The following is a 23,493-nucleotide window of genomic DNA, read 5'->3' on the forward strand; positions in this document are numbered from 1 at the left end:
GTTTAGTACTAAAAAATTTTACTTCTAAAACATAGAAAACATTACTTCTAAAACATAGAAAATAATACTTCTAAAATTAAAAAATTCGATTGTTTAGTTGTAAGAAATAATGATTTATTAAAAATTTAAAGGTTTATTTCGGTGCCCCGTGCTTTTTAATTCTCTCCATGACAGAGCCAAATGTCGTGACAGTCTTCTTCTTATTGGATAAAGTTTTTGGTGCTCTATTTGGATTTACTGTGAAACTACTTGGCTCGTCTTCAAAATCAAATTCCATATTCTTTGTTTGTCCACTGTGAAAAGTAAGTGACATTATTAACATTTTATAACTCCCGTTTAATGTATAGCTTATCTAATCTTGTAATTACCTTTCTTTTGCAGGTGTTTCAAAAACTGGTGTGACTTTTTCTTCGGTTTTTTGCTGAATATTCTTTCGTCCAGGACATTTCCAATCGAGTTCAATAAAACTGTGTGTCTCAAGATCTGCAAGTATGTCAAATAACTTTTAATTTATTTTAATCAGCACTATTAATCAATTCAACATACATTCATAATATTCATTAATTTTCTCTATATGTTTATCAAAGTCATCGTCAAAACAATTTAAATTAAATGACGATTCTCCTTCTTGCGCCATAAACACTTTTTTGCTTTCTGTAGTCATAATTTTCTGTAATTATTTTAATTATTTTTTTTAATTTGTCTAAAGTTTATGTTGCAATATTTTGTTTACAAATATTACTCCTAAAACATAGTTTCGATGTTTTTCAAGATGAATTTTTCATCAATTTGATTTTGAAATTTGAATTTATATTTTGTGCGGGAAATAACGATTTGAGCACGTGGTTGTTATGTAAAATGAAAATATTAATTAATATCATGTTACAGCATCCAGAATGTGTCTTTGACTCTTGTTGCTATTTGTATTTATTCAAATATTATTTGAGTTGTCAGAACAGTAAAGATAAAATTATTTTGTTTTGACGAAAAAACTCTCATTTCACAACATTGCACAATCTCTCGCGATCGTTTATAAAAAGCCATGCATTGGCACTCAAAGAGCTTAGTATTATTTAAGATATCGACTTTTTTGGTCGACAGTGCTATATTAGTAAAATAAAAAGTACTTATAGAAAGTAAACAAGTATAAATGTTTTTAAGATTATGTTAAATGTCAACAGTGGCTTAAAATTCTGAAATTTAATTTAATGCATAGAGGAGGAACAAGAACAAATTCTTACTATCAAAGAATAGTTATTGAAAATCTAATCAGAAATGTCTGAAGTGTACTTGAACAAAAAACATACTTCAAATTGACCTTTTCAATTGATTTGTTACATATATGGGAAACAAATTTGTGATAGTAACTTGGTTGAAGCTATACAAATATTTTGGTTGACGACATTGAACTTTAATAGAAAGTTTATTTTTTGTACACAGGGAACACTGTACACTGAGTGATGACTCGCATAAAAGTCATTTTTTTTAAATGTAAATTAATTTGAGCCAAAAAAGTATCGTCATATTACTGAGTTCGTAGAAGAATCGTGGCTGAGAAAAGAGCAAGAGAAAACGGATTCAAATGATAATTATGCTTAAAGATAAAAAGTTTTTATTGTAGCCGCTCATTATTTTTTTCTCATTTCTTGTTGAGACTTCTCTCTGCTCTATACTTTTGTTTACTCTGTATCTCTCTTGAGAATCAGCTGTTGCTTATCATTTGTTTAATTAAATATTTTTTTGATATTAAGTACTTACTTTTTTTTATTTCTTCCTTGTTTTAATAGATTTAAAGCTAGTGTACAAAAAATAAGGAAATATGAATTCTCAAAATTCTAAAACTAAAAAGCCGGTAAATCCTGCAAAAACAGCTTCAAGGATTAGTAAAATGTCTTTTTGGTGGATGAAAGATTTATATCGAATGGGATTGACAAGAGACATAACAGAGGATGATGTTTATGAAACACTTGATCATCATGGATGTGACAGAATTGCACAAAAGTTCACTAAAATATGGGATGAAGAGTTAAAGAAAAAGAATCCTAATACGTTAAGAATGATGTATAAGGCTTATGGCCCACCTGTGATTATAATTGGAATGTTATTTTCAATTTGTGAAACAATATTTAGATGTGCTCAGCCATTGCTTTTAGGCGAGCTTCTTACAAATTTCTCAGATGAAACAGCAACGAAAGAATCTTCTTATATTTATGCAACTGGAATTGTGCTTTGTTCACTAATTCCTGTTTTAACATTTCATCCATTTATCTACTACATTTTTGAAGTAGGAATGAAGCTCAGAATAGGATGTTCAAGATTAGTATATGATAAGGTAATGCATATATATTTCATAAAAAGGTTGTTTAGACATTATTTAATTAATTTCACGATCAGATTCTACGAATTACAAAATCAGCACAAGAAGACGGACTGCATGGGAAAGTTATTAATTTATTATCAAATGATTTTGCAAAATTTGATCTTGCTCTCGCATTTCTTCACGATCTTTGGAAAGGACCTTTCGAGACAATCTTGCTTGGATTCTTGATATATCGGGAAGTCGGAATATCTGGTGTGATTGGAATAGTCTTCATTCTATCATTCATTCCTATTCAATGTGAGTACTGTTTTCAAGCTTATTGCTAAGTCAAATATACATAGCAATAGATTAGTGCCCTAATTAGAACTTAATTAAGATTAATTTTTTTGACGGAACTTGAATTATTAACATATGGCTTCTTAAATTCAGTCATGCTTAGTCAATATGTAATAATTCCCAAATTTTATTACTTACTGTAATGAGTAATAAGATGAATAAATTTCATCATTTTTTGACTTATAAGAAATATCTTTGATTACAGCTTATATTGGTAGAAAAGCCGCACATTTTCGTAATCAGACGACAAAGCGTACAGATATCCGAGTTAGATTAATGAATGAGATCATAAATGGAATTCAAGTAATCAAGATGTATTCATGGCAAGAAAATTTCGCTCAAGTTATAGATAAAGTTCGAAAGAAGGAAATGTCAGCAGTCAAGGGAAGCAATTATATACTGGCACTTCTGTATACTCTTTGGGCAGTAGCAAGAGTTTCATTATTCTTAACTCTTATAGCATACATCTATTCTGGAAATGTATTAACTGCACGAAAAGTGTTTATACTTACTGCTTACTACAATATCTTGAATATGTCTATGGTTCACTTTTGGCCATTAGCTATTACTTTCTGCGCAGAAGGATATGTCTCTTCAAAAAGATTGCGAGAATTTCTCCTAATGTCTGAGACTAAGAAGAAGCCATTATTGATTATGGAATCTAAAGAAAAAGACGAATTAAAGAAAGAAGAACTGCCAACACATCTTCGTGTTCATCATGAAATTTCAGGCGATTCATTAAAATCTATAATTTTTAAAGATGTAACAGCAAATTGGATCGGTAAGGATTTAGAAATAACTACAGGACTTAATTCTTTGAGCTATGAATTCAATAAAGGACAAACATATGCACTTATTGGAACTGTTGGTGCTGGAAAATCATCATTTCTTCAGGCCATTCTTGGTGAACTTGAAATTGATTCTGGTTCCTTAGAAATTTTCGGGTCATTGAGTTATGCAAATCAAGAAGCTTTTCTTTTTGAAGGAACTGTCCGTAATAATATTTTATTTACTGAAGAATTTGACGAGAAGAAATATTCAAAAGTGGTTGCTGCCTGTGGATTAACGAAAGATTTTGAACAATTGGAGAACGGAGATCAAACATTTGTTGGTGAAAAAGGTGTATCATTAAGTGGGGGACAAAAGGCGCGAATAAATTTAGCACGTGCTGTATACAAAGAATCGGATATTTATCTCCTCGATGACCCATTGAGTGCTGTAGATAGTGATGTTGGAAATACTATTTTCTATGAGTGCGTGATAAATTATTTAAAAGATAAAACAGTAATTCTTGTGACTCATCAACTCCAATATCTTCATCAAATTGAAGATATTTTGGTACTTGCAGAAGGTCAAATTAGAGCAAGTGGAACATATGAGGAGTTAAAGGATAAAGAAATTGCAAATTTATTACCAGTTGAAAAATCAGATGCTCAAGAAAAAGACGTTGATGAAGATTTTAAGGAACTTACTAAGCATATTAATGTAAAGAAAGAAGAAGAACCAGAATCTTATAATGAAAAGGAAACGCAAGCAGTTGGAAAAGTTAGATTGGAAGTTTACAAAAAGTACTTAAAATCAGTTCAAAACATTCCTTTAGTAATTTTCGTCTTATTCCTCCGTGTACTTAATCAATCTATTGCATCATTTATCGACTACTTTGTTGCTCAGTGGGTAAATTGGGAAGAGTCTGTTGCTAACCATTCAAATAGTACTATAAGCATTAATGATACTGTGATATTAAATGATGATTTAGACGATATAAATCAAAAGCGGCAGCAGTATATTAATATCTATATTGGAATCATTTGCATCTTCATCTTCGTAATTTTGAATGCAGAATTTTCGTTCTTTTATTCACTAATAAGGTACGATTTCATTTTATGTCTAGTTCTTCTTCATCAATAATTTTTAAATAATTACAGAGCTTCGATAAATTTACACAATTCAATGTTTCGAGGACTAGTCAACACATACATCCAATTTTTCAATCAAAATCCATCTGGTAGAATCCTTAATCGTTTCTCAAAGGATATTGGATCTATTGACACACAATTACCAAACTGCCTATTTGAATGTATTTGCGTAAGTTAATTTAAGATCAAAGAAGTTTACATAATTAATTACTTTATATATATTTTTTGAATTACAGTTTGTTCTTGAGTTCTTTGCAATTATGATTCTAGTATCACTTGTAAATATCTACTTCACCATTCCTACATTAGTACTGACAGTTTTCTTAGTGGTGTTCAGACAAATCTACGTGAATACTTCCAGAAATATAAAAAGAGTTGAAAGTATTACAAAATCTCCCATTTTCGCACACACAAATGCCACCCTACAAGGATTAAGCACTATTCGAGCTCTTAAAGCTCAAAATTCCGTAATATCCAATTTCAATGCTTACATTGATACAAACACTTCGGTAATTATAATATTTCCAAAAATATTCCTTCAAATAATCTTTATATAATTTTTAATATATAGGCATGGTTTATGTTTTGGACAGCAACAAGAGCTTTCGCATTTTGGCTTGATATGGTTTGTGTCATTTATATTGCCGTTGTTACTTATACTTTTATTGAAATGGATCAAAGTAATTTACCTGGTGGAAATGTAGGACTTGCAATCACACAAATTATTGGAATCATTGGAATGACTCAATGGTATGTTGTACAAATAAACAATGTGCATTTTGACGATTTGACTTTATAATTCCTTTAAATTATGTTTACGTCATTTAGGGGAATAAGGCAAACAAGTGAACTAGAAAATCAAATGGTCTGCGTAGAGAGAGTATTGGAATATGCAAACTTACCATCTGAAGTCAAAAATGAAAAGTCACCGCCCAGAAATTGGCCAACAGATGGAGAAGTGGAGTTTGAAAATCTTTCACTTTTTTACAAAAATGAAGAATGTAAACCTGCAATCAATAAAGTCAACTTTAAGATAATGCCTCAAGAAAAAGTAGGAATTGTGGGTAGAACAGGGTCAGGAAAATCATCGATAATACAAGCATTATTCAGAATGACCAGAATTGAAGGAAGCATTAAAATCGATGGAATCGACACTCAGCACATTAACCTTAATGAATTGCGTAAGAATATTTCTATAATTCCACAAGATCCAGTTTTGTTCTCCGGATCATTAAGGTTTAATTTGGATGCATTTAATGAAAATACTGATGATGCTATTTGGAAAGTTCTACAACTTGTGGAATTGAAAGAAACAATAAAGTCATTGATCGGTGGCTTAGAAACTAACATATCTGATGGTGGAAGCAATTTTTCTGTTGGACAAAGACAACTGATATGTCTTGCACGTGCCTTATTAAGAAAAAATAAAATTCTTATTTTGGACGAAGCCACAGCAAATGTAGGTTCCTAATTTTTATTCATACTGCTCAATATTGACAATATATTCTTTATTTTAAATATATAGGTTGATTTTGAAACTGATAGATTGATTCAAAAGACCATAACTGAAGAGTTTGCTGACTGCACTGTCCTTACTATTGCCCATCGTCTTCATACAGTAATAAATTCGGATAAAATTATAGTTATGGAAAATGGTCACTTAGTTGAATTTGGAGATCCTTATAACTTACTTAAAAATGAAAACGGATACTTACGGAGACTTGTAAATCAAACTTCATTGTCATTGCTCGAAGAAGCAGAAAGACACCATCGTTCAAAAGCAGATGATAGAAGCTTTAAAAAAGAAAACTAGGAAAATTACTTAAAGTAAATACATTATAAGACATAAAGTGCAAAATTTGATAAACTAGAAAAAATTTAAAATACCTTTAGTGCATATCTTACTTAAACTTTTGCCTTCCATACTTAAGTAGCAAAAAATACTTAAATTTTTTGTAATAAAAAAACTGCCGTTTATACTATTTTAATATTCCTTTCTTAATTAATTATGTACTTATAAAATTAAAATATAAATTTTAGAATTTGCAGCGCTTAATACAACATATACTTTGTTGTGCATCATATTTGATTATCTTTAACATTAAGTTCATAGGAACACAGTATAAAAGAACTGGATTTTCACACAAACTGTCATTATGACCAGTCTCGCATATCAAAAGTCGGTTTATAGATCCAAAATTCGACACTAGATCACCTAATAAACTTAATCCGGCACCAAGTCAGAGTCTCGTCGGTCTGAGGCCAAATTTTGATCGAATAAACGAATTGTGCTTTTATAGAGAGTGTCTACCAAAATACATAAAGATATGAACGAATCCGATTCTATGTATCATTTTCAATGAATCACAATATTGTTTGTTAAAAAATCAAAAGTGCAATATTAGGATCCATTAGGATAAAAAAATTTCGGTTTAGCTTTTTCAACTAAAATTTGATATGTCATGAAATTGAATGGCTCATTTTCCGGCGAGGCTCACACATTGCCCATCACTAGTCTGTTATAAAAGATTTATTCGCAATATACCTAATTTCGATAAAAATGTTCACGTAAACCAAAAAGTTTGTTGACTCAGAAAAAAGTACATGTCCAACCAGCAACTCGGTGTACTTTTTATAATATTAATAGAAGCTTTAAACCGTTAAATTATTTTTCAAATGAGCTTTTCGATTGACCTTTTTAAAGCTTTCCAAAGTTTCGAGCTTTTTGTATAGATGGAGTCACATGTCACCGGATCAGTTTCAAAATTACGTTTTCTATATAAATAGTTTAAAATGAACGTATAGACATGTCGAGTTTGTGATAATTTTGCATGTGCCATCGCTTTCGTAGAAGCCTTTTACATTATATTCGATTTTTTATGTGGTAAATATCACGTCTTTAAGCGCAAAATTTCAAATATAAAATAAATAGTTTGTATACCTATGTGTATATATTTTTTAATGCATATACACATTGTTTTTAAAATAAAAATCAGATGAATGCTAAAGATTTAATGTCACTATCCAAAAAATTCATATAAATAATGATAATTTGTGACATCATGCAACTTTAATAATTGTGAGAATAGTAAAAGATCCTTAAAGTCATTTCGATACACATATTGAGTTCATTGATTTTATGCGTGAAATACAATCACGATAGAGATATCATTTTAAAGTTATGCTTGATCCTTAAAGTATTTAATCATTAATTTTTCTATGAAACTTTAAATAATTTATAGGAATTGAAATCATGACTAACTTTAACGACGGTACCTAGAAATGAGATAATAGTAACAATAGATGAATATTCTTATAAGTAAATAGAAATGGAAGGAAGGAGTAGAAATGGAATGGAAAACACATATGTTCAATTTTTGACAATTGAGAGATTAATATGCATCCAAAAATAGTTTCTTAGTTGATTCCAATAAGAATTCTAAAAGGTGCAAGTTGACATTCTTTTAGAGAAATGAAGTTCGAGATGTATGAGAGGCATATTGTGTGCATCGCAAACGTTAAAAATAATATTCAATTTGAAAAACATTTATCGTTTTTTTTCCCTATACGAAATTTCTTTAAGGTCTCTTTTGTAAGCATTTTGGCTCCAAATGATTTTTTTTTTAATATTTTTCTTTCTTTCTCTTCTCCGTTTTTGAATTCAACAGTAACAGTCTGGCTTTGAATCGAATCAATGCTTGATGTTATTTTTATATGTTTCGAAGTAAAGTAAAGGAAAAACAACCGTAATGATGAAGAAAAGAAAAGAATACACACATTTTAGACTTCTCCATTCCTTTCCTCTTCAGATAGATGAAATTCATAAGTCGTGGCATTCAGAGAAGTGGAAAAAATGTATAGAGTAAGCAGTATTATAAAACAGATATTTTTATATGGTAGAAAATCGATTCCATAACGATGGAGTGTAGAAGTATATATTCATTTTCATGTGCTATGTGTTGTTGTTCCCTTGCCGTCGAAATTCATTCGTTCGTTTCATTTTGTGGAGTTTCAATATACGCTTTTATATATTTTTTTTCCTCTGCTGCCATACAATACATTCATATCATACAGCAAAAATATTTTTTTTTTACATTTTCTTCTCTATATTCATTCTGTGCGACGACCGACCGACCGACAACGATGAAACCGAATGAATAAAATGTGAACGAATGAAATGTCGGGTGTAGAGAGAGAGAATGATTATATGAAGGCAAAAGCAAAAGGCAGTCAAGAAAACGAGAAAACGAAAATGTTCACAACGCTTATTCACTCTATACAGTATACTGAATACTCTATACCTACATCTATACACAACAACATTATTTTATTTTATATTTTTTTCCCTGAAACATTTTTTTTTCCTCTGTTCGTTCGTTCGACTAACTCGAAAACGGGTCTGAAGTAAAATAAAATTCAATGATGTATCAGTATAAAATTGTGCATTGCATGTTGTAAGACGTTTTCCAAAGTGAGCTCTACGTTCATAGGCAAAAAGGCATTTATTTTCATAAACAAAAATTGTATCATGCTTAAAATAAGATGAACATGAAATAAAAAAAATTAATTAAATTAAATATTAACTGATAACAAGAAAAGCTAATTAAAAGAAGTGAAATTGTTGAAATTTTGTGAGTGACAAAAGAATTGAATCAACTTTTTGGTTTTGGATCCAAGAAATTTATGAAAACACACAAGAATTTGATGAATTAAATTAACAAGAAACCGTAGTGAAATAGTTAAAAAGGACATTAATTTACCATGATAAATAATCTGAAGTATAGTTTAGCAACAGTTGACGAACAGATAATAATAGTGAAATAAATTAAGGTAAGTGTTAAGGAACTTGCATGTCATATAAAACAGAGCAAGAATATTTTTATTTTCATTTATTTGTAATCACCTGTCCCATGCCGTTTTCATTTCACTGTTGATAAATGTTTTGATTACGAATAGAAGAGGAACAACAGCAGCAGCAGTGTAGAAAAAGAATCGTGTATCTGCAAAAAAATTGATATGTATTTATATTTTTCCCTCTTGGTTCTCTTGATTTCTTCTCATGCCTGCCTTTATGCTCATCATAAAAGAGAGTTCGAGCCACTCTATATAAATCGCTAATGTACTTTTTCTCATTTTTTTTCCTTCTTTCCTTTCCTCCCTGTGCATTTTGCAAAAGAGGCATTGTATACGAAAGGAAAAAATAAAAATTCAATATGAAAATGGGGAAGAAAAACAGCAGCTATGCAAGGAACGAGGAACGAAAAGTTTTCATACATTATTGAAAAACATTGAGTTCTTTTTTTTAAGAGAAGGAAAGAGAAAATGAGTTTTGTGTAGGTTGCTTGTGTGCTCTGACTCTGAAATTTGTACTGTGTTGTTGTGGTTCGGTTTCAATTCCAAAAAGAAACTTGTATATATATTTTTTTTTCGGTGCTTGGCTTTGAAAATGTACTTCGTATTTCAACATTAAGCAATTCCTCTAATGCATACTCTACCCTCAACTTCTCAATTTTCTTATTAACATTCTCTTTTTTAATTATTGTCGTCGTCGTCGTCGACAACTTCGTCTCTCTATTTACCTTTTTATTTCACTCGATTTCGCAGTTGTATAACATGTTTTTCAGAGGAAAAATGAACACAAAAAAGATCTCACATATACAAATTTTCTTTCAAACTTGAGCGATTTATTTGAAAATAATTGAAAGAGATTCAAATTGATCATATGCTGCTTTCAGTGTATTGACTGTTGTTTTTCTTTTCAAAAAATACATTTTTTTTATTTTATTTTTATATCAAGTCATTCTCTTCTTCGCTCTCAATATTTTATAACCCTTTCTCATCTTGTGCTCTTTTTGCTTCATTAATTAAAGTCATTTGAAAAAAATATTGTTTGATTTTAATTCATTGAATTAAATGTGACGAGTATACGCGCCAATTTTTTAATTCTCCGATATCATGTTAGTTTTGCAATATTCAATTTTGTTATCCATCCTTACTAAGTTCCACTGTTATAATTTTTGTACGACAATGCTGACTATTGTGATCATTATTTTTGTTTAACGGAAAATTTTCAAATTTACTAACACATCTACATAATTCAGCTGAGTCAGCTAATTCAGTAGAATTCCAGATCATATCATTTTCAGGGAATTTTCATTAATTCTTTTCAATTTTGTGGTGTTTCACCATCATTTCCATCCTGTAGGCTTCAGTTGAATCTTCTTGGAAATTCATATTTTTATGCCACTTTTAAAAGTTCAACTGTTGTATGGATTTTAGCATAAAATTATTGAGTTCATCGTGGCATCATTAATGGGGTTTAAAAAATAGGATGTTGTCATATTGTGATTTTAGTCACATTCTTTTCCACACAATAAAACCATAAAAAAATCCTGCCCATTTATGAATTATAAAGGACGTTTTGTTACTGTAAAATGAGTGCTGCACTTGTTGTTTTAGAAGAAACGAAATAAAGAAAAGAAAACAAAAGAACAATATTGGCAGAAAAGATCAAGTTGAAGAAAGGGTGCAATTATTTTGTACATGAACGATCTCCTTTATGTTACTGTTTTCAATGTGTCTTTTATTTTACAATGTTTTTTTTGCCAATTGTCATATTTTTGTATGGACATAGGGTCTTTTATAAATGGACCTAAACTCAGGAAGCAAAGCAAGGGGCTCTAAAATATTTTACACAATGATTTCAAACTGGTTTTACACCAAAAAATGTTAAACTGGTTTTGAAGTCATACTGTTTAATATTTTGGAACCTGTCTAAATCTAGAGCTTGAAGACGACTCAAATTTTAAATGGAGCCGAGTCGACGTCGAGCTCCGTCTAAATCTTTTATGAGCAGTTGCATTTTAGGACTTAAATTTGCCGACTTTTTTATGGCATCCAATTCTTAAATTTAAATTGAGAATTTAAAAGACTTAACTATTGGGGAAATAAAGTCGAGGGAAAGTTTCTAAGGATTTTTGAAAATAAAGCAGAAAAATTATTACATTTAGCAATATTTTTAAGCTACTAAAACAAACGATAACCCAGTAACTCGATAGTACTGAACCAATGCTTCAAACCCGTGTTTTCAACACAGGCCAGACATTGGTTTGGTTGCTGAGATCTCACTGATCACCCAGCACTTCTAGTATAAAACCCCGTTAAGCATGAAGATTCAATATTAATTTATTCGTTTTGTGGACTTCTATGGTGATTCAAAGCATTTATATATCAATTGAAAGTATATGAATGAAATCAAATATAATAAAATACAGAAAGATCAATTTAAGAATCCAGTAACAATATAAAGAACAAAAGTAAGTTCCATCGTTATCCAAATGCGTTAAAACATAAGACCTATACACAGTAAAAGTTTAGAGAATAGTAACAGAAGGATAAATGAATGAAAGTAGTTACTTACTTACTTATTTATTTCGCTGGTCGTACAAATCAATTGTGATCTATGACCTCTCAAGGTTTCTTAGCTTACAGTTAAAGATGGTTGATAGCTAGGCCAACTCACTCTGTGTTAAACAGAGGCTAGTTGGATTCCGCCCCACAATGTAACTTAATCTCCACCGCAAGAAGGTGAGGTAGATGCAATGGGGGAAATTAAAAAATTTGAACATACATTTGTGTGGAATGTCATCAAAGTTACGCTTAACGATTTTGAAACAGAGTTCGAAGTCGATTCGAATTTTATTGGAAGAGTTGACTCGACTTCATTCCGATTTTGAGCTACCAATGTTTTATACCAAATATTAATCATGTGATCCAATTGCCCCAAAATTTTGAAATTCTATTGTTTACCTATCATGTAAAATTCAGATTCATGTAAAATCAAGGAATTTTTATTGATTTCCAAAAATACCGACTAGAGAAACTTATCATTGAATTACAGTACACAGAAACTATTACTTATTCAAATCAAGGAGAGGAAAATTCATGTGGAAAAGTTCTTTTAACCTCCGATATTTGTAACAGTACAAAATGTTAACATTATTGTGACGCGGTTAAAAAGTAAAAAATTCGATGAATCCAAAATAAAGCTTTTTGCGTCCGATCATAATAATAATAATGATGATGACGAAAAAGAAAGTTTATGATTGAGGAAAATGAAGGGATGAGTAACAAGATATTTTTCCTATGATGAAAATGTAAAAAGAATACAATACGAGTATTAAAATATTGAGAAGAAACAAGATAAAGCTTCCCCTCATCATCGTCATCACTCGAATATTTGTACATAATACAATGTCGATGATCGTTCATGCATTAGGGGTGAAGTAAGTTGCGAGCGTGTTTTATCTTCACCAAAGTTCCTTCATTTTCCTCTTCTTGTTTTCCTTTTTTTGGAAACAACACAAAATTACGTCAAACCACAGCCAAAAAGCTTTCGGCGCACAATAAAATTCAATATTGCCATTCATTTGATATGATTGTCGTTGGTACTAAAAAGTTTTTGTTTCTTTAAACTACACATTTCTCAGCATTGCGTGTCGAAAGAGCGGGAGAGAGAGCAGCATGTCATATAAAAAAGCATTGGTTGGTGATTCAAGCGCCGATTTCAAGCTAATTTTTTTCATTACCTTACGTTTGTTGCTTACTTTCGTCATGAAATGAATAAAAATACAAATATGTATAGGAGACTTGAGTCATGTTTCACGAAATACTAACGTACAAATAAAGTTTCTTCATGAATTTTACGCAGATTTACTTCAATTGTGACGAGATATTTTCTTCCTACATACATATTTTTAAATTAGATAAATTTTGAAAGTTCTAACCAAGAAACAGTTTATGGATGTGTAGCTAACTTTAATTTTTGTAATTTTCAAAAAAAAAGAAAGAAGTAAAAGAGGAGATTGAAGAAGAAGAAGAAGTAAAAATACGATAATAACCTCCTAAACTCAAAATGTATAAGGGGTGGCAAATAGCAGAGAAAGAGAAGTTTGTGTTTGCTTCTATATGACGACGATAGAAGAATTAGTAGGAAAAAGGATGTTGAATTGGGAAGAGAAGTGTGGAGTAAAAATAATGAAAAAAAAAGAAGGAACAGAAAAGCAAGAGAGAAGGAGAGAGAATTACAAGAATATAGGGGTGATAGCAGGGCTTTCGAGAGGGAAGAATTACGTTGAATTTCCACTCTTCTTCTTATATCTTGCTATATTACTAGATGTATTTTATAAAAGGGGCTGAATGAAATTTCTGTCCCCTATTTTATTTTATACTGCTGCTGCTGCTGCTGCGGCGTTTAACATTTGCCTCATTTTCTCTACTATACAGCACTGTAGAAATATATTGAGTCAGTGACTCAGTATTTCTGTCTACCTACATTCTACAGCGACCCATCTAAACGACTGAATGTATATAGCATTCTCTGTATGCTGTCAGTGTCGGTCTTTTTGTATTTTCTTAGAACTGTTCACAATGTTCGGATCGTTCGTATTATATTCCATGTTTGGCATCAGATGATTGTATGTGTGTGTGTACACCAGATTGTGTGTGTATATGTGTGTGTGTGTAAGTGTGAGAGAGATACATTTTATTTATACATACATACATAAAAGATATACGTATATATCTCTTAACTATCGGGTATGATCTAACATTCAGAAAAATATCTACGGAATTGAATTTAGGTTTTTTGAACATTATTAATTTAAAGATTCAAATTCAAGGGATTTCAATGCTTTTGACTTTTTAATAATAAAATTATTTTTCGGAACTCATTAAACATTAATTATAGTAAACTTGCTTGATCTCTAAATGCATGAATTTTTTGAAAAAATACTGTGACTTTATACCTCCAGTTGAATAAATCGATTCGTCAATATTGGAACATTTTTACTCGACTAAGACCATTTTATATCGCTACATGTCGTACAATTTTCATTCCAATGTTTCAGCATTGAAGCAGAGTATACAAAAAGTCCCTGCAGAATATATGTATTAACTGTAACTATGGCAACATGTTTTTGCCACAGAATGTGTCTCTCAGTACCTTCCTTTCCTTTCCATTCCATTATATTATGTTTTGAAACACAGAATAGAGTAGAGCATCTATATAGAGCGGTGGATTGATAGATATAGATAGATAGATATATGGTATGTAAATATACATACATCTATGTGTATGAAGTACATTGCTTTTGCCTATGATGAGTTTTCAGGACATGCGTGTATCCGCTCTTTTAGGGAATGAAAAAGCATAAGAAGAAGAGGAAACATACACAAGATGTAAGAAAGAACTTTTTATGAATTAAATGTTTTACTCACGATTAGAAGCTCCTTTCTTATTTTCTTTCATCATTTTCATGCTTTTCCTTTCCACATCTCTTCCTCTTCTTCTTATTCATGACATTATTGTTACTTTTATTATTCTTTTTTTGTCTTTACTTTATTTTGTGAATCATAATTTTTTCCTTCTTTCCCATCATCATCATCATCATCACCGTTTCTGTATCATGTATACATTATTCCAAACTGATAGATTGAAGGTGGTGATGGTAGCGGGATGGCGGCATAAAATGATACAGAGTTAACTCTCATTCAAACCACTAGTATAGTACTCTATGGCATGATACAGATGAAAATTGCTAGTTTTTTTTAGTCTCTAATGTGCGCCTAAACGCAACTTTATTGAGCGAAGTTGCACTGAGTAGAAAATAAATTCATAAAAACAAAAAAAGACCGACTTGCATACGAGCACGATTTGATTATTACTAAAAGATCATTCATATTGATTCATATTTATTAGCCGAAATATAGAAAAAAAAAAGTAAAAACAAAACGAAAAACAGCATTAGAATTCGCTGTTGTTATAGCTTGATGTTTAAATGTATATAGGAGAGAATTAAAATAAATATACAAAAAATACTCAACAGGTGACATGCTTTAGAAACAAATGCAGTTCAATATTTTTTTATGACGCATCGGCGTTTTTTTTTTCTTCTCTCACATTCAATACTGTGTTTCAGAAAGCATGTTCGTTTATCATCAATCCAATGAACGTTCTATTCTTCTTTACTGCTTCTTTGCTCTCTTATAATACACATTTATTGAAGATGTGCGATAACGTATTTTCGATTTTAAATTTGAATTTTTAAAACGAGGACGGAAAGACGTTACGTCGAGGTAGTGATAAGACTTTGCCTTATTTTGGTATAGGAATATAATTTGACATAGAAACTTGTCTGTTGTATTGATGAGTCATTTATAAATGCATACATGAATACTTGCTTTAAAACAAATTCCCGTTCATTACTCATTGTACACAATACTCTCGTCGAATTCAAACTGGAATTAAAATAGTTCATCTCTCAACTCTATGTATTATGATGATGATCATAATAATAATAATAAAATAGAATATTTTTGCTTGGCTTGAAGCTCTTTAACAACAGCAGAAGAAAAAAAAATGGAATAAGAATAAAATAAAAAAAAAATCTCTCATTGTACAGTCTCCAGCAAGCTAGAAAAGGTTTTTAGACTTCATCACGGTAAAATCTACCGTCATGTCTCTCATATCCAACAAACAACATAGAAGTTGGAGAAGAAAAGAAGAAATATGCGAACGAATAACAACATTATAGTCGACAGCGACGACGACGGTAGAGAAGAAAAATAAAAGAAGAAATTGTGTATGAGATGCTTGAGAAGAGAAGAAAAAGCTTTTTCACTGATTATTTTATGGAACAGTTGAGACTGTCTATTTAGAACAATTTTCAGTTCTTATACTCGAGCATCCACGTAGATGAGAATTTCCTGTAGACGAGAGAAGTATAGAAAAGTATAAAAATAAATCTATACCTACATCACATCATATAGTATATATACAGAATACAGAAAATGTAAGAAAGAAAATAAATGAGAAAAAGGAAAAAAAAATATTCTGCTTTACTTCAACTCAACGTTATTTTGTAGAAAAGAGGAGAGGAAAAAAATGTATAAAGATAATTTCAGTTCAGTTCAGGGTATACGAAGTCGAAAAGAAGAAAGAAGAAAAAAGAATGAATATACGAGATATTTTATAAGAGATGACGATTTTATAGTAATATACCAAGGCAGTTGTAGTTGTATTGGTGAATTTTGTGTCTTTTCAAACATATAAAGTATACTGTTGTATATGTTCCCTTGGATTTTCGCTTGCTTGCGTCTGTTCTCTAAATAATAAATACCATAAATGTATGAAGCCGAGGAATGTGGCCATAAAAGCCGATTCCATATAAACCTTCATCGCACGAATCAACTCACGAACATGCAATGACTATAATCTTTAGTATAGCAGCTCATTTCTTGTTTCTCGACATTCGCTTCGTGTGCTTGCGCTATGTTGTTGTATGAACGAACAATTTGGTTTTTTCCATTTGGTATAACGAGTATATAGAGACACGAACGAACGAAAAATGCTGGTTCAATGAATGTGGATGTGAATTGTACAATTTTATTTTATATTTTTTTTTTTCCTTCTACTAAAAGCGCTTTCTATATATTTTTGCGGGGAGAGAAATATGTTACGTACGAAAAAAGTGTTTTATAAAATCGAATCGTTTGAACGTACACATTAAAGTCGAACAACTGAACAGAGAGATATTCATTTTGCTGAAATAAAGTTTTATGTTATGCGCAGAGTGAATACACTCTGGGTTTGTACAAACGATACGTAACGAATACTGGTATTGAGTTGATATTCATACACAGTTTGATGTGATATCATAGATGAAAAAATCCCATTCGTTCAAAAGCATTTTCTTTATTAAAAAAACAGGGACGTTCTATATATATTGATGATGAAGATAGAGTAGAGGAAAGAAAAAAAAAATTATATGTATAGTATGAGAGAAAAACCTTTAAGCCAATGCCCTTATGCCGTCGTTGATTTGCCACTGGCATTTGCTTTTCTCTCTAAGTCCAATGCTTCACTTTTGCTGCTATTTGCCGCGCTTAAAATTGAGAAAACGTGGTTGAAGGAGAAAAAAATTTAAATGAACATAAGAAAAAGAAATACGAACAATTTTTATAGAGATCGCTATATGCTGCATGTAGATGATTTTCAAAAAATTTTGTCGGTTTGAGATTGCACACAATATATTTATTGAAGGCTTTCATAGACTTATTGCATTTGCTTCTTTTTTTATACTTCATGTCAGCCAATCCACTCGAACTGCTTAGTGTGTCTTGTTCATGAAACATGCGTTATGAAACGAAATAACAATACAAAAATTTTGAAAATAATTTTAACGATCGATATCAGTTAGGTAGTGTATGGAGTCAATTATTGTTTTGTCTATATCGATAGCATTTTCTAGAGAAAAGTCTTATCATATCGCTGATAAGGCTTTCATAAGTAGCTCACAAAAAATGATAATTACGCAGAAAAGAATTGAAGGAAAATCTAACGGTTACGTTGAGTCATATATAACATAGAAGAAAATCATCATCATCTCAACTCCACTCAAATGTCTTTGGTAAGAAAGAAAAACACAAAATGTTAACGACTTTAGACTTTAATATTATTTTTCGACGTTCCTTCAGACCTGCATGACGATTCATGGTAAAGAGCTGCAAAACTTTTCCCACACATATACCTCGTTTTATTCATGTATATATTCGTACATAGCATAGCTTTGAAAGCCGTCACAAGTTTTATTTGAATCGATATTCTCAGATATTCTCATTGTAAATTTCCGTTTCCATAGAAGTAACAAAAAAAAAAGAAAAAATGAGCCAGAAAGAAAAGAAAATTATCAACATTTCGTTTTCTCCTCATAGTCCTTATTCAACATACAGTCTTTCTTCCCATTCTTATCGAGAATGTAGGGAGCATGAGTTTGCGCAAATTCACCAAGCACTTTCTGTGTTGATGGTTTCACTCTTCTTGTAGTAATACTTTAATGTGTACAATATAACTGAAAATCTACTTCACAGATATTTTTCCATTCAAATTTTTTTAACGATCTTTTTTTCATTTTTTTGCTACATTACATCAATGACGATCGGTGCTTGCGATTAAAACTTTGATACATTCCTCATTTATTATTTTTCATTTTTGAAATTAAGAAAAAAAGGAAGCACGAATTTAATGTTTTACTAGAGCTAGATTTCACATCGACCGACCACAAGTACACAAATTTTGTTGAAAAGCAACTCCTATAGCTACATTACAAACATATTAAATGAAGTAAATTATATATACACAAATGAAAATAATAAGAAGACATGAAATTCTATAGAAAATATCTAGCTGGCGTCGTGAATATTGAGAAAATGGAAAACTAGAAGAATTTTCCATAGTACTACAGTGTTCATTTCATGTCCGTATAAGAGTCAGTGGAGGATATAGATAATGTGCGTTGTTGTTCAAACTCATGCTGTACATTTTGATACCATTTCTCGCTTGTATTTGATGAAACGGATAAAAAGCTTTTAAAATTTTTTAATGTCTTTCGGTTTTTAATTTATTTTTCGCAGCTTTACATAGCTTGAATGTTCGCTGTACAGATTACTAAAAGTTTATGAAGAACTATTGGGTTGTTCGATGATTTAAAATAATCCGAACAGATATGATGCATGTTCAGTAATATTGATTGAGTACACTTACGAGCACGCTCATTTTGGTGAATATACTCATGAACACTCTCATTTAGGTGAGTTTGGTTCTCACCTCGCTCTTTTAGGTGAGTTTGCTTCTCACCTCGCTCATTTAGGTGATTCTGCTACTCACCTCTCTCAATTAGGAGAATATTGCTTCTCACCTCGCTCATTTAGGTGAATATATTCATGAGTACGCTCATTTAGGTGAGTAAACTCATGAATACACTCATTTAGGTGAATATACTCATTGTCTTTTAGGTTGACTATTATATCCGATAAATTCCCTATTTTAAATTCTTCAATCGTCAATAATACATTAAGTTATGACTGAATCACGTTTTTATAGGGCTTTTATGTCACACACTTGTAGAAATGAAATAGAAAAAAATAGCGAAAATGTTGCGGCAAAATAGTAAGCATATTACTTTTCGTACAATTCTAATCAAATAATTTAAATGCAAAAAAAGAAAAGCATGTAGTTCAAGTGATCACATGAAATTTTAAAAATAAATCGTTATGTTCCTTCTTTTTGACCATAACATTTCGAATCTTACAAAACAGCCTAAAATTCAAAGATATATTGAAAGTATGTATAGTTTGAGTCATGGTATGAAAGAAAACGTAGAATGTAAAAAGCCAAAGAGAGGAAAAAAAATATTTTTTTCAAAACATTGCGGCCTTCATAAACAGGTTTTAGCTTTGAAGCAAGAAAAAAAGTTAACAGAGAAGAGAAGAAAAATATTCAAGACAAAATCGAAAAATGAAATAACAAAAAAAAAAGTTATGAGAAACGCAACAAAGAGGAAAAAAAACTGAATATAAGTAAGAAAATCATGATTATAATTTACACAGCTGCAAAACATGAAAATGATGAATTAAAAAAATGATGATGAAATAGGGAATTAAAGAAAAATCATTGAGCTTTTGCGTTCATTTAAAGCTTTTTTTTGCAAGAATGAATCAGGATAAGGAGAGAAAAATTGAGTGAATGAATGAATGAATTAACATCACACAGAAAACAATAAAGAAAGAGTGCATTAGTACATTAACTTGCCTTCTTACTTCCAATCGTTCTCTATCTCCCTTTCTCTTTCTTTCTGTTTTCTTCTACATTTCTTTTTTTTTCATTATTTTCTCGATTGTCGATTCAAAAAAAAAAAAATAAAAAACACCGAGAAATGAAAGTCTCATTCCCATACACGAAGCTATGTGCGCTATAATATATTCAGGTTATGAAACTGTTTTCTTTGTTGTTAACTCATGGACAGGAGGGTTTTACTCTTTAACTTACTTACTTATGCTATACTTATATACACTTTTGTGTGTTACTTGTGCTCATGAATTTGAGGATGTATGGATAGCATAAAGGATGATATTATTGTATTTTCTATTTTCTAATGTTTATTTCTTTTCTTCTTTTCTTTTCATTTGCTGCTCTCCGTTCAATGCTCATCATTAACAACATCCACACATCATGTTGATCGAAAATTTCTTTTAGGATCAAGACGAAAGAGAAGAGATAAAAGGAAGGAAAATTCCTGTATAAAGACGACAGAAGAAAATCAAGGCAAAAAGACTAATGTTATATGAAATGATGGGTCTTCAAGCAACAATAAAAACAACAACTAAACGAAAATATGAGATCGAGACGGATTGTGAAGCAAAGAAGGAAGCTTCACCACCAAAAAGCATTAAATTTTCTGAAGTAACGACAAAAGTTCTATCACCAGTCATAAATAATAGAAATAATGCAGTTAATAATAGCAATGGCACGATAGTTGTTAAATCAATAAAATCAGACATTATACCACTTGAGAATCATCCGTGGCCTAATGAGCCCATTGTAGATAGTATAAGTAAATTACAAGCAGTGACAGAAACATGGAGCAATAGTACACTTTCAACAATTCCATTCAATTGTACATCGAGTACGTTAACATCACTAGCACAAACGGCTGAAAATATTACCAGATCAACGCTTGCTACAACCCTTTTAGATGATGATCTTTTAGACGATGACGAAGATGATTTTCAGGATGATTTTGATTTTGATGACGATGACGATGATGATTTGTTGTTAGAAGATCAAACAATTTTATCAAATCAAAGTCCACCAATTCGTTATCCACCGCCATCGCCAATGAGACAAAATTATATTCCTGCATATCCAAAACCTGGTTATACACCTGAAAATTATCAAAATTGTTCTCGTACACCAACGACAGTAGTACAATACAATCATTTACAACACCAACAACCGCATTTAAGGCCATCATTTTTTCATGGCACTAATAATGGTTCAAGTTGGAACTATTATAATCAACATCAGCATTATGATCCTATCACACATCAACATCATCAGCAACAACAACAACAGCAAACACAAACAATTCGTTGTGCTGAAAATGGAAAATCATATTTCGAGCTTGGAAGTTCAAATTACTGTGGTCCTAATCGACTGTGCATTGCAAATAATGGAATTGGTATGATGAAGAATTGTTGTGAGGGAAGAAATAATTTATGGTGCACAACAAAGCAATGCTATAAAGAGAAACGATTGAAAATGATGAACCTCTCAATGTTCAAGTTAGCAAGATTTAGACAAGCATCTGATCAATCCTTATATCGATCAGTATTAATATGTAATACATTAAAATCATTAGAGAAAGAGATAGAGATAGAAAATCAAATTTATCACCAACGAATGTCACAACATCGACACGCATTACAGCAGAATCAATCAAATATTGAGTTTTTGCAATCATTTCCACCGTCTAGGCAACAACAAAACTTATTACCAGAATCTAATAAGCAACAACAGCAGCAACAAACTAATAGTAATAACAATACTAATCTTAACAATGAAAGCAGTATGATAAATTGTAATACTAATTCTAATTCTAATAATTTAAGTACATGTAACGGCAGTTTTTCACAACCATACGTAAATAATTGCATAATTAATCGAATTCCATCATTTAATGATTCGATGCCCATTTATGAGCATCATCCCCTAAAAGATCCATCTTCAGGACGTGCTACACCATTCCCATCACCATCGCCAGTAATATCACAATTGGCATCAAACAGTACAAATGATGCTGATTCTGCATTCGGCGATGTTGATGATGTCGATAGCAGTAGCACACGGTCAATTGATTGGGGTTCTGTTTTGAGTCTATCATCTCAATCGGCACTAGATCCATTAAGCAATAATGACATTTCTTCTCTAACACAAACGACAAGTCAAACTTCTAATACAATAACAAATTTACAAGTTACTATTTCAAATAGCAACAATTCCTCTACATTGTTGAGCAATAGTAGTAGCATCACTTCAACAGTTCCTAGTTCTTCAACAGGTCCAATTTCTTCGACACTTATTACAACTCTCACAACTGTCAGTTCATGTTCCCTAGAATCCCTTACAGCATCCTCGATATCTGTTGGTCAAAGCGTATCGAATTCCAATTGGGATTTTCCATACCTCGAAACTGACTCATCGAGTAATTCAGACTATTATGAACTAAATTGTTATAAACTCTCATCCGCACTCAATCAAATGGACGATTTTGTCAAGTCTGATCAATTAATGGCTACACCTGTAAGTTCTGTATCTCCTACGGCAAACGATCAATTGGGAACTCACATTATGGTTGGCAGTTAATTCTAATTTTTTTGTGATTTTTTTAAGCAATTCTTTATAGTTTTATTAAATTTTAAGATGATTTTTACAACGAGATTTATAAAAATAAAAAAAAAAAAATGAGGAGAATACTCAGGTTGTGAAGGCTGTGTTATATGAATAATTAGTCTTTATAAAAATTATAATAATATAATAATAATATTAATAATAGTAATAATAATGACAAAAAGATAATATTATAATAATTGATCAGAATGAATGAATTGATCGAACAAATCAAAGTAACAAAAAATTTAAGAGTTGATAATTAAATAAATATACCTATTTTCCATGCAATTAATTAGTGCAAGTTAAAAGATGTGCTATAAATATAGCTATTGTAAGTTCAGAAACTTTGTGCATGGAGTTAATAAAGCAAACAATTTTTGATGATAAATGAAAGACTCAAAAAAAGTTTATTGCAAAAAAATACTTTATATTAAGAATAACTTAATTCAAATTGATGCTAGTCCATTGCGAAGAAAATATTAGTTTTCAAACTTTATGTACTTTAGATGATGAAAAAGAGAAAAAATCTTTTACCTATATTTAACGGAAATTTTAAATAAATTCAATTTTAAATGAAAACGTGACTATTATTTTCAACGGCTTTTCAGATTTCATTTTTTTGAATTTTCAGA

General features: G+C 30.8%; 3 protein-coding genes and 1 long non-coding RNA gene across 8 annotated transcripts; 2 read left to right on the forward strand and 2 right to left on the reverse strand.

Moving 5' to 3' along the window:
• Nucleotides 1–89: 89 nt before the first annotated feature.
• Nucleotides 90–1,250, reverse strand: LOC139095730 (uncharacterized). The gene is made up of 3 exons (XM_070647196.1): nucleotides 547–1,250; nucleotides 369–483; nucleotides 90–293 (listed from the first exon to the last, which is right to left on the reverse strand). Exons 1-3 carry the CDS (start codon nucleotides 662–664, stop codon nucleotides 134–136), a joined length of 393 nt encoding a protein of 130 aa, XP_070503297.1. The 5' UTR covers nucleotides 665–1,250; the 3' UTR covers nucleotides 90–133.
• LOC139095726 (probable multidrug resistance-associated protein lethal(2)03659) lies at nucleotides 122–6,560 on the forward strand. 3 transcript variants are annotated; one of them, XM_070647191.1, is made up of 10 exons: nucleotides 122–302; nucleotides 382–489; nucleotides 1,788–2,332; nucleotides 2,395–2,617; nucleotides 2,862–4,524; nucleotides 4,582–4,741; nucleotides 4,809–5,081; nucleotides 5,144–5,322; nucleotides 5,401–6,031; nucleotides 6,098–6,560. In XM_070647191.1, exons 3-10 carry the CDS (start codon nucleotides 1,820–1,822, stop codon nucleotides 6,383–6,385), a joined length of 3,930 nt encoding a protein of 1,309 aa, XP_070503292.1. In that variant the 5' UTR covers nucleotides 122–302; nucleotides 382–489; nucleotides 1,788–1,819; the 3' UTR covers nucleotides 6,386–6,560. The 3 variants fall into 3 exon arrangements, with proteins under 3 accessions (XP_070503292.1, XP_070503291.1, XP_070503293.1); XM_070647190.1 differs by lacking the exons at nucleotides 122–302; nucleotides 382–489 and adding an exon at nucleotides 1,010–1,136; XM_070647192.1 differs by lacking the exons at nucleotides 122–302; nucleotides 382–489 and adding an exon at nucleotides 1,102–1,144.
• Nucleotides 6,561–8,566: 2,006 nt separating this feature from the next.
• On the forward strand, nucleotides 8,567–23,440 carry tara (taranis). 3 transcript variants are annotated; one of them, XM_070647149.1, is made up of 2 exons: nucleotides 8,567–9,402; nucleotides 20,666–23,440. In XM_070647149.1, exon 2 carries the CDS (start codon nucleotides 20,747–20,749, stop codon nucleotides 22,832–22,834), a length of 2,088 nt encoding a protein of 695 aa, XP_070503250.1. In that variant the 5' UTR covers nucleotides 8,567–9,402; nucleotides 20,666–20,746; the 3' UTR covers nucleotides 22,835–23,440. The 3 variants fall into 3 exon arrangements, with proteins under 3 accessions (XP_070503250.1, XP_070503251.1, XP_070503252.1); XM_070647150.1 differs by lacking the exon at nucleotides 8,567–9,402 and adding an exon at nucleotides 17,195–18,041; XM_070647151.1 differs by lacking the exon at nucleotides 8,567–9,402 and adding an exon at nucleotides 19,338–19,989.
• Nucleotides 14,247–15,981, reverse strand: LOC139095706 (uncharacterized). The gene is made up of 4 exons (XR_011544893.1): nucleotides 15,457–15,981; nucleotides 14,851–15,296; nucleotides 14,698–14,762; nucleotides 14,247–14,634 (listed from the first exon to the last, which is right to left on the reverse strand). It is a non-coding gene; the product is annotated as an uncharacterized lncRNA (long non-coding RNA).
• Nucleotides 23,441–23,493: the final 53 nt, after the last annotated feature.

This window comes from Chironomus tepperi, unplaced genomic scaffold, assembly GCF_022539635.2.
Source record: "Chironomus tepperi strain 1889 unplaced genomic scaffold, CSIRO-AGI_Ctep_v1 contig_376, whole genome shotgun sequence".
Lineage (NCBI taxonomy): Eukaryota > Metazoa > Arthropoda > Insecta > Diptera > Chironomidae > Chironomus > Chironomus tepperi.

Bases quoted from the DNA above. Each gene is read 5' to 3' on its own strand.
- tara (XM_070647149.1), top strand. From the start codon at position 20,747: ATGTTATATGAAATGATGGGTCTTCAAGCAACAATAAAAACAACAACT.
- LOC139095726 (XM_070647191.1), top strand. From the start codon at position 1,820: ATGAATTCTCAAAATTCTAAAACTAAAAAGCCGGTAAATCCTGCAAAA. The intron at 2,618-2,861 runs GTGAGTACTGTT...CTTTGATTACAG, and splicing joins ATCATTCATTCCTATTCAAT to CTTATATTGGTAGAAAAGCC. The intron at 4,742-4,808 runs GTAAGTTAATTT...TTTGAATTACAG, and splicing joins GCCTATTTGAATGTATTTGC to TTTGTTCTTGAGTTCTTTGC.
- LOC139095730 (XM_070647196.1), bottom strand. From the start codon at position 664: ATGACTACAGAAAGCAAAAAAGTGTTTATGGCGCAAGAAGGAGAATCG. The intron at 484-546 runs GTATGTTGAATT...ACATACTTGCAG, and splicing joins AATTAATGAATATTATGAAT to ATCTTGAGACACACAGTTTT. The intron at 294-368 runs GTAATTACAAGA...TACTTTTCACAG, and splicing joins GAAACACCTGCAAAAGAAAG to TGGACAAACAAAGAATATGG.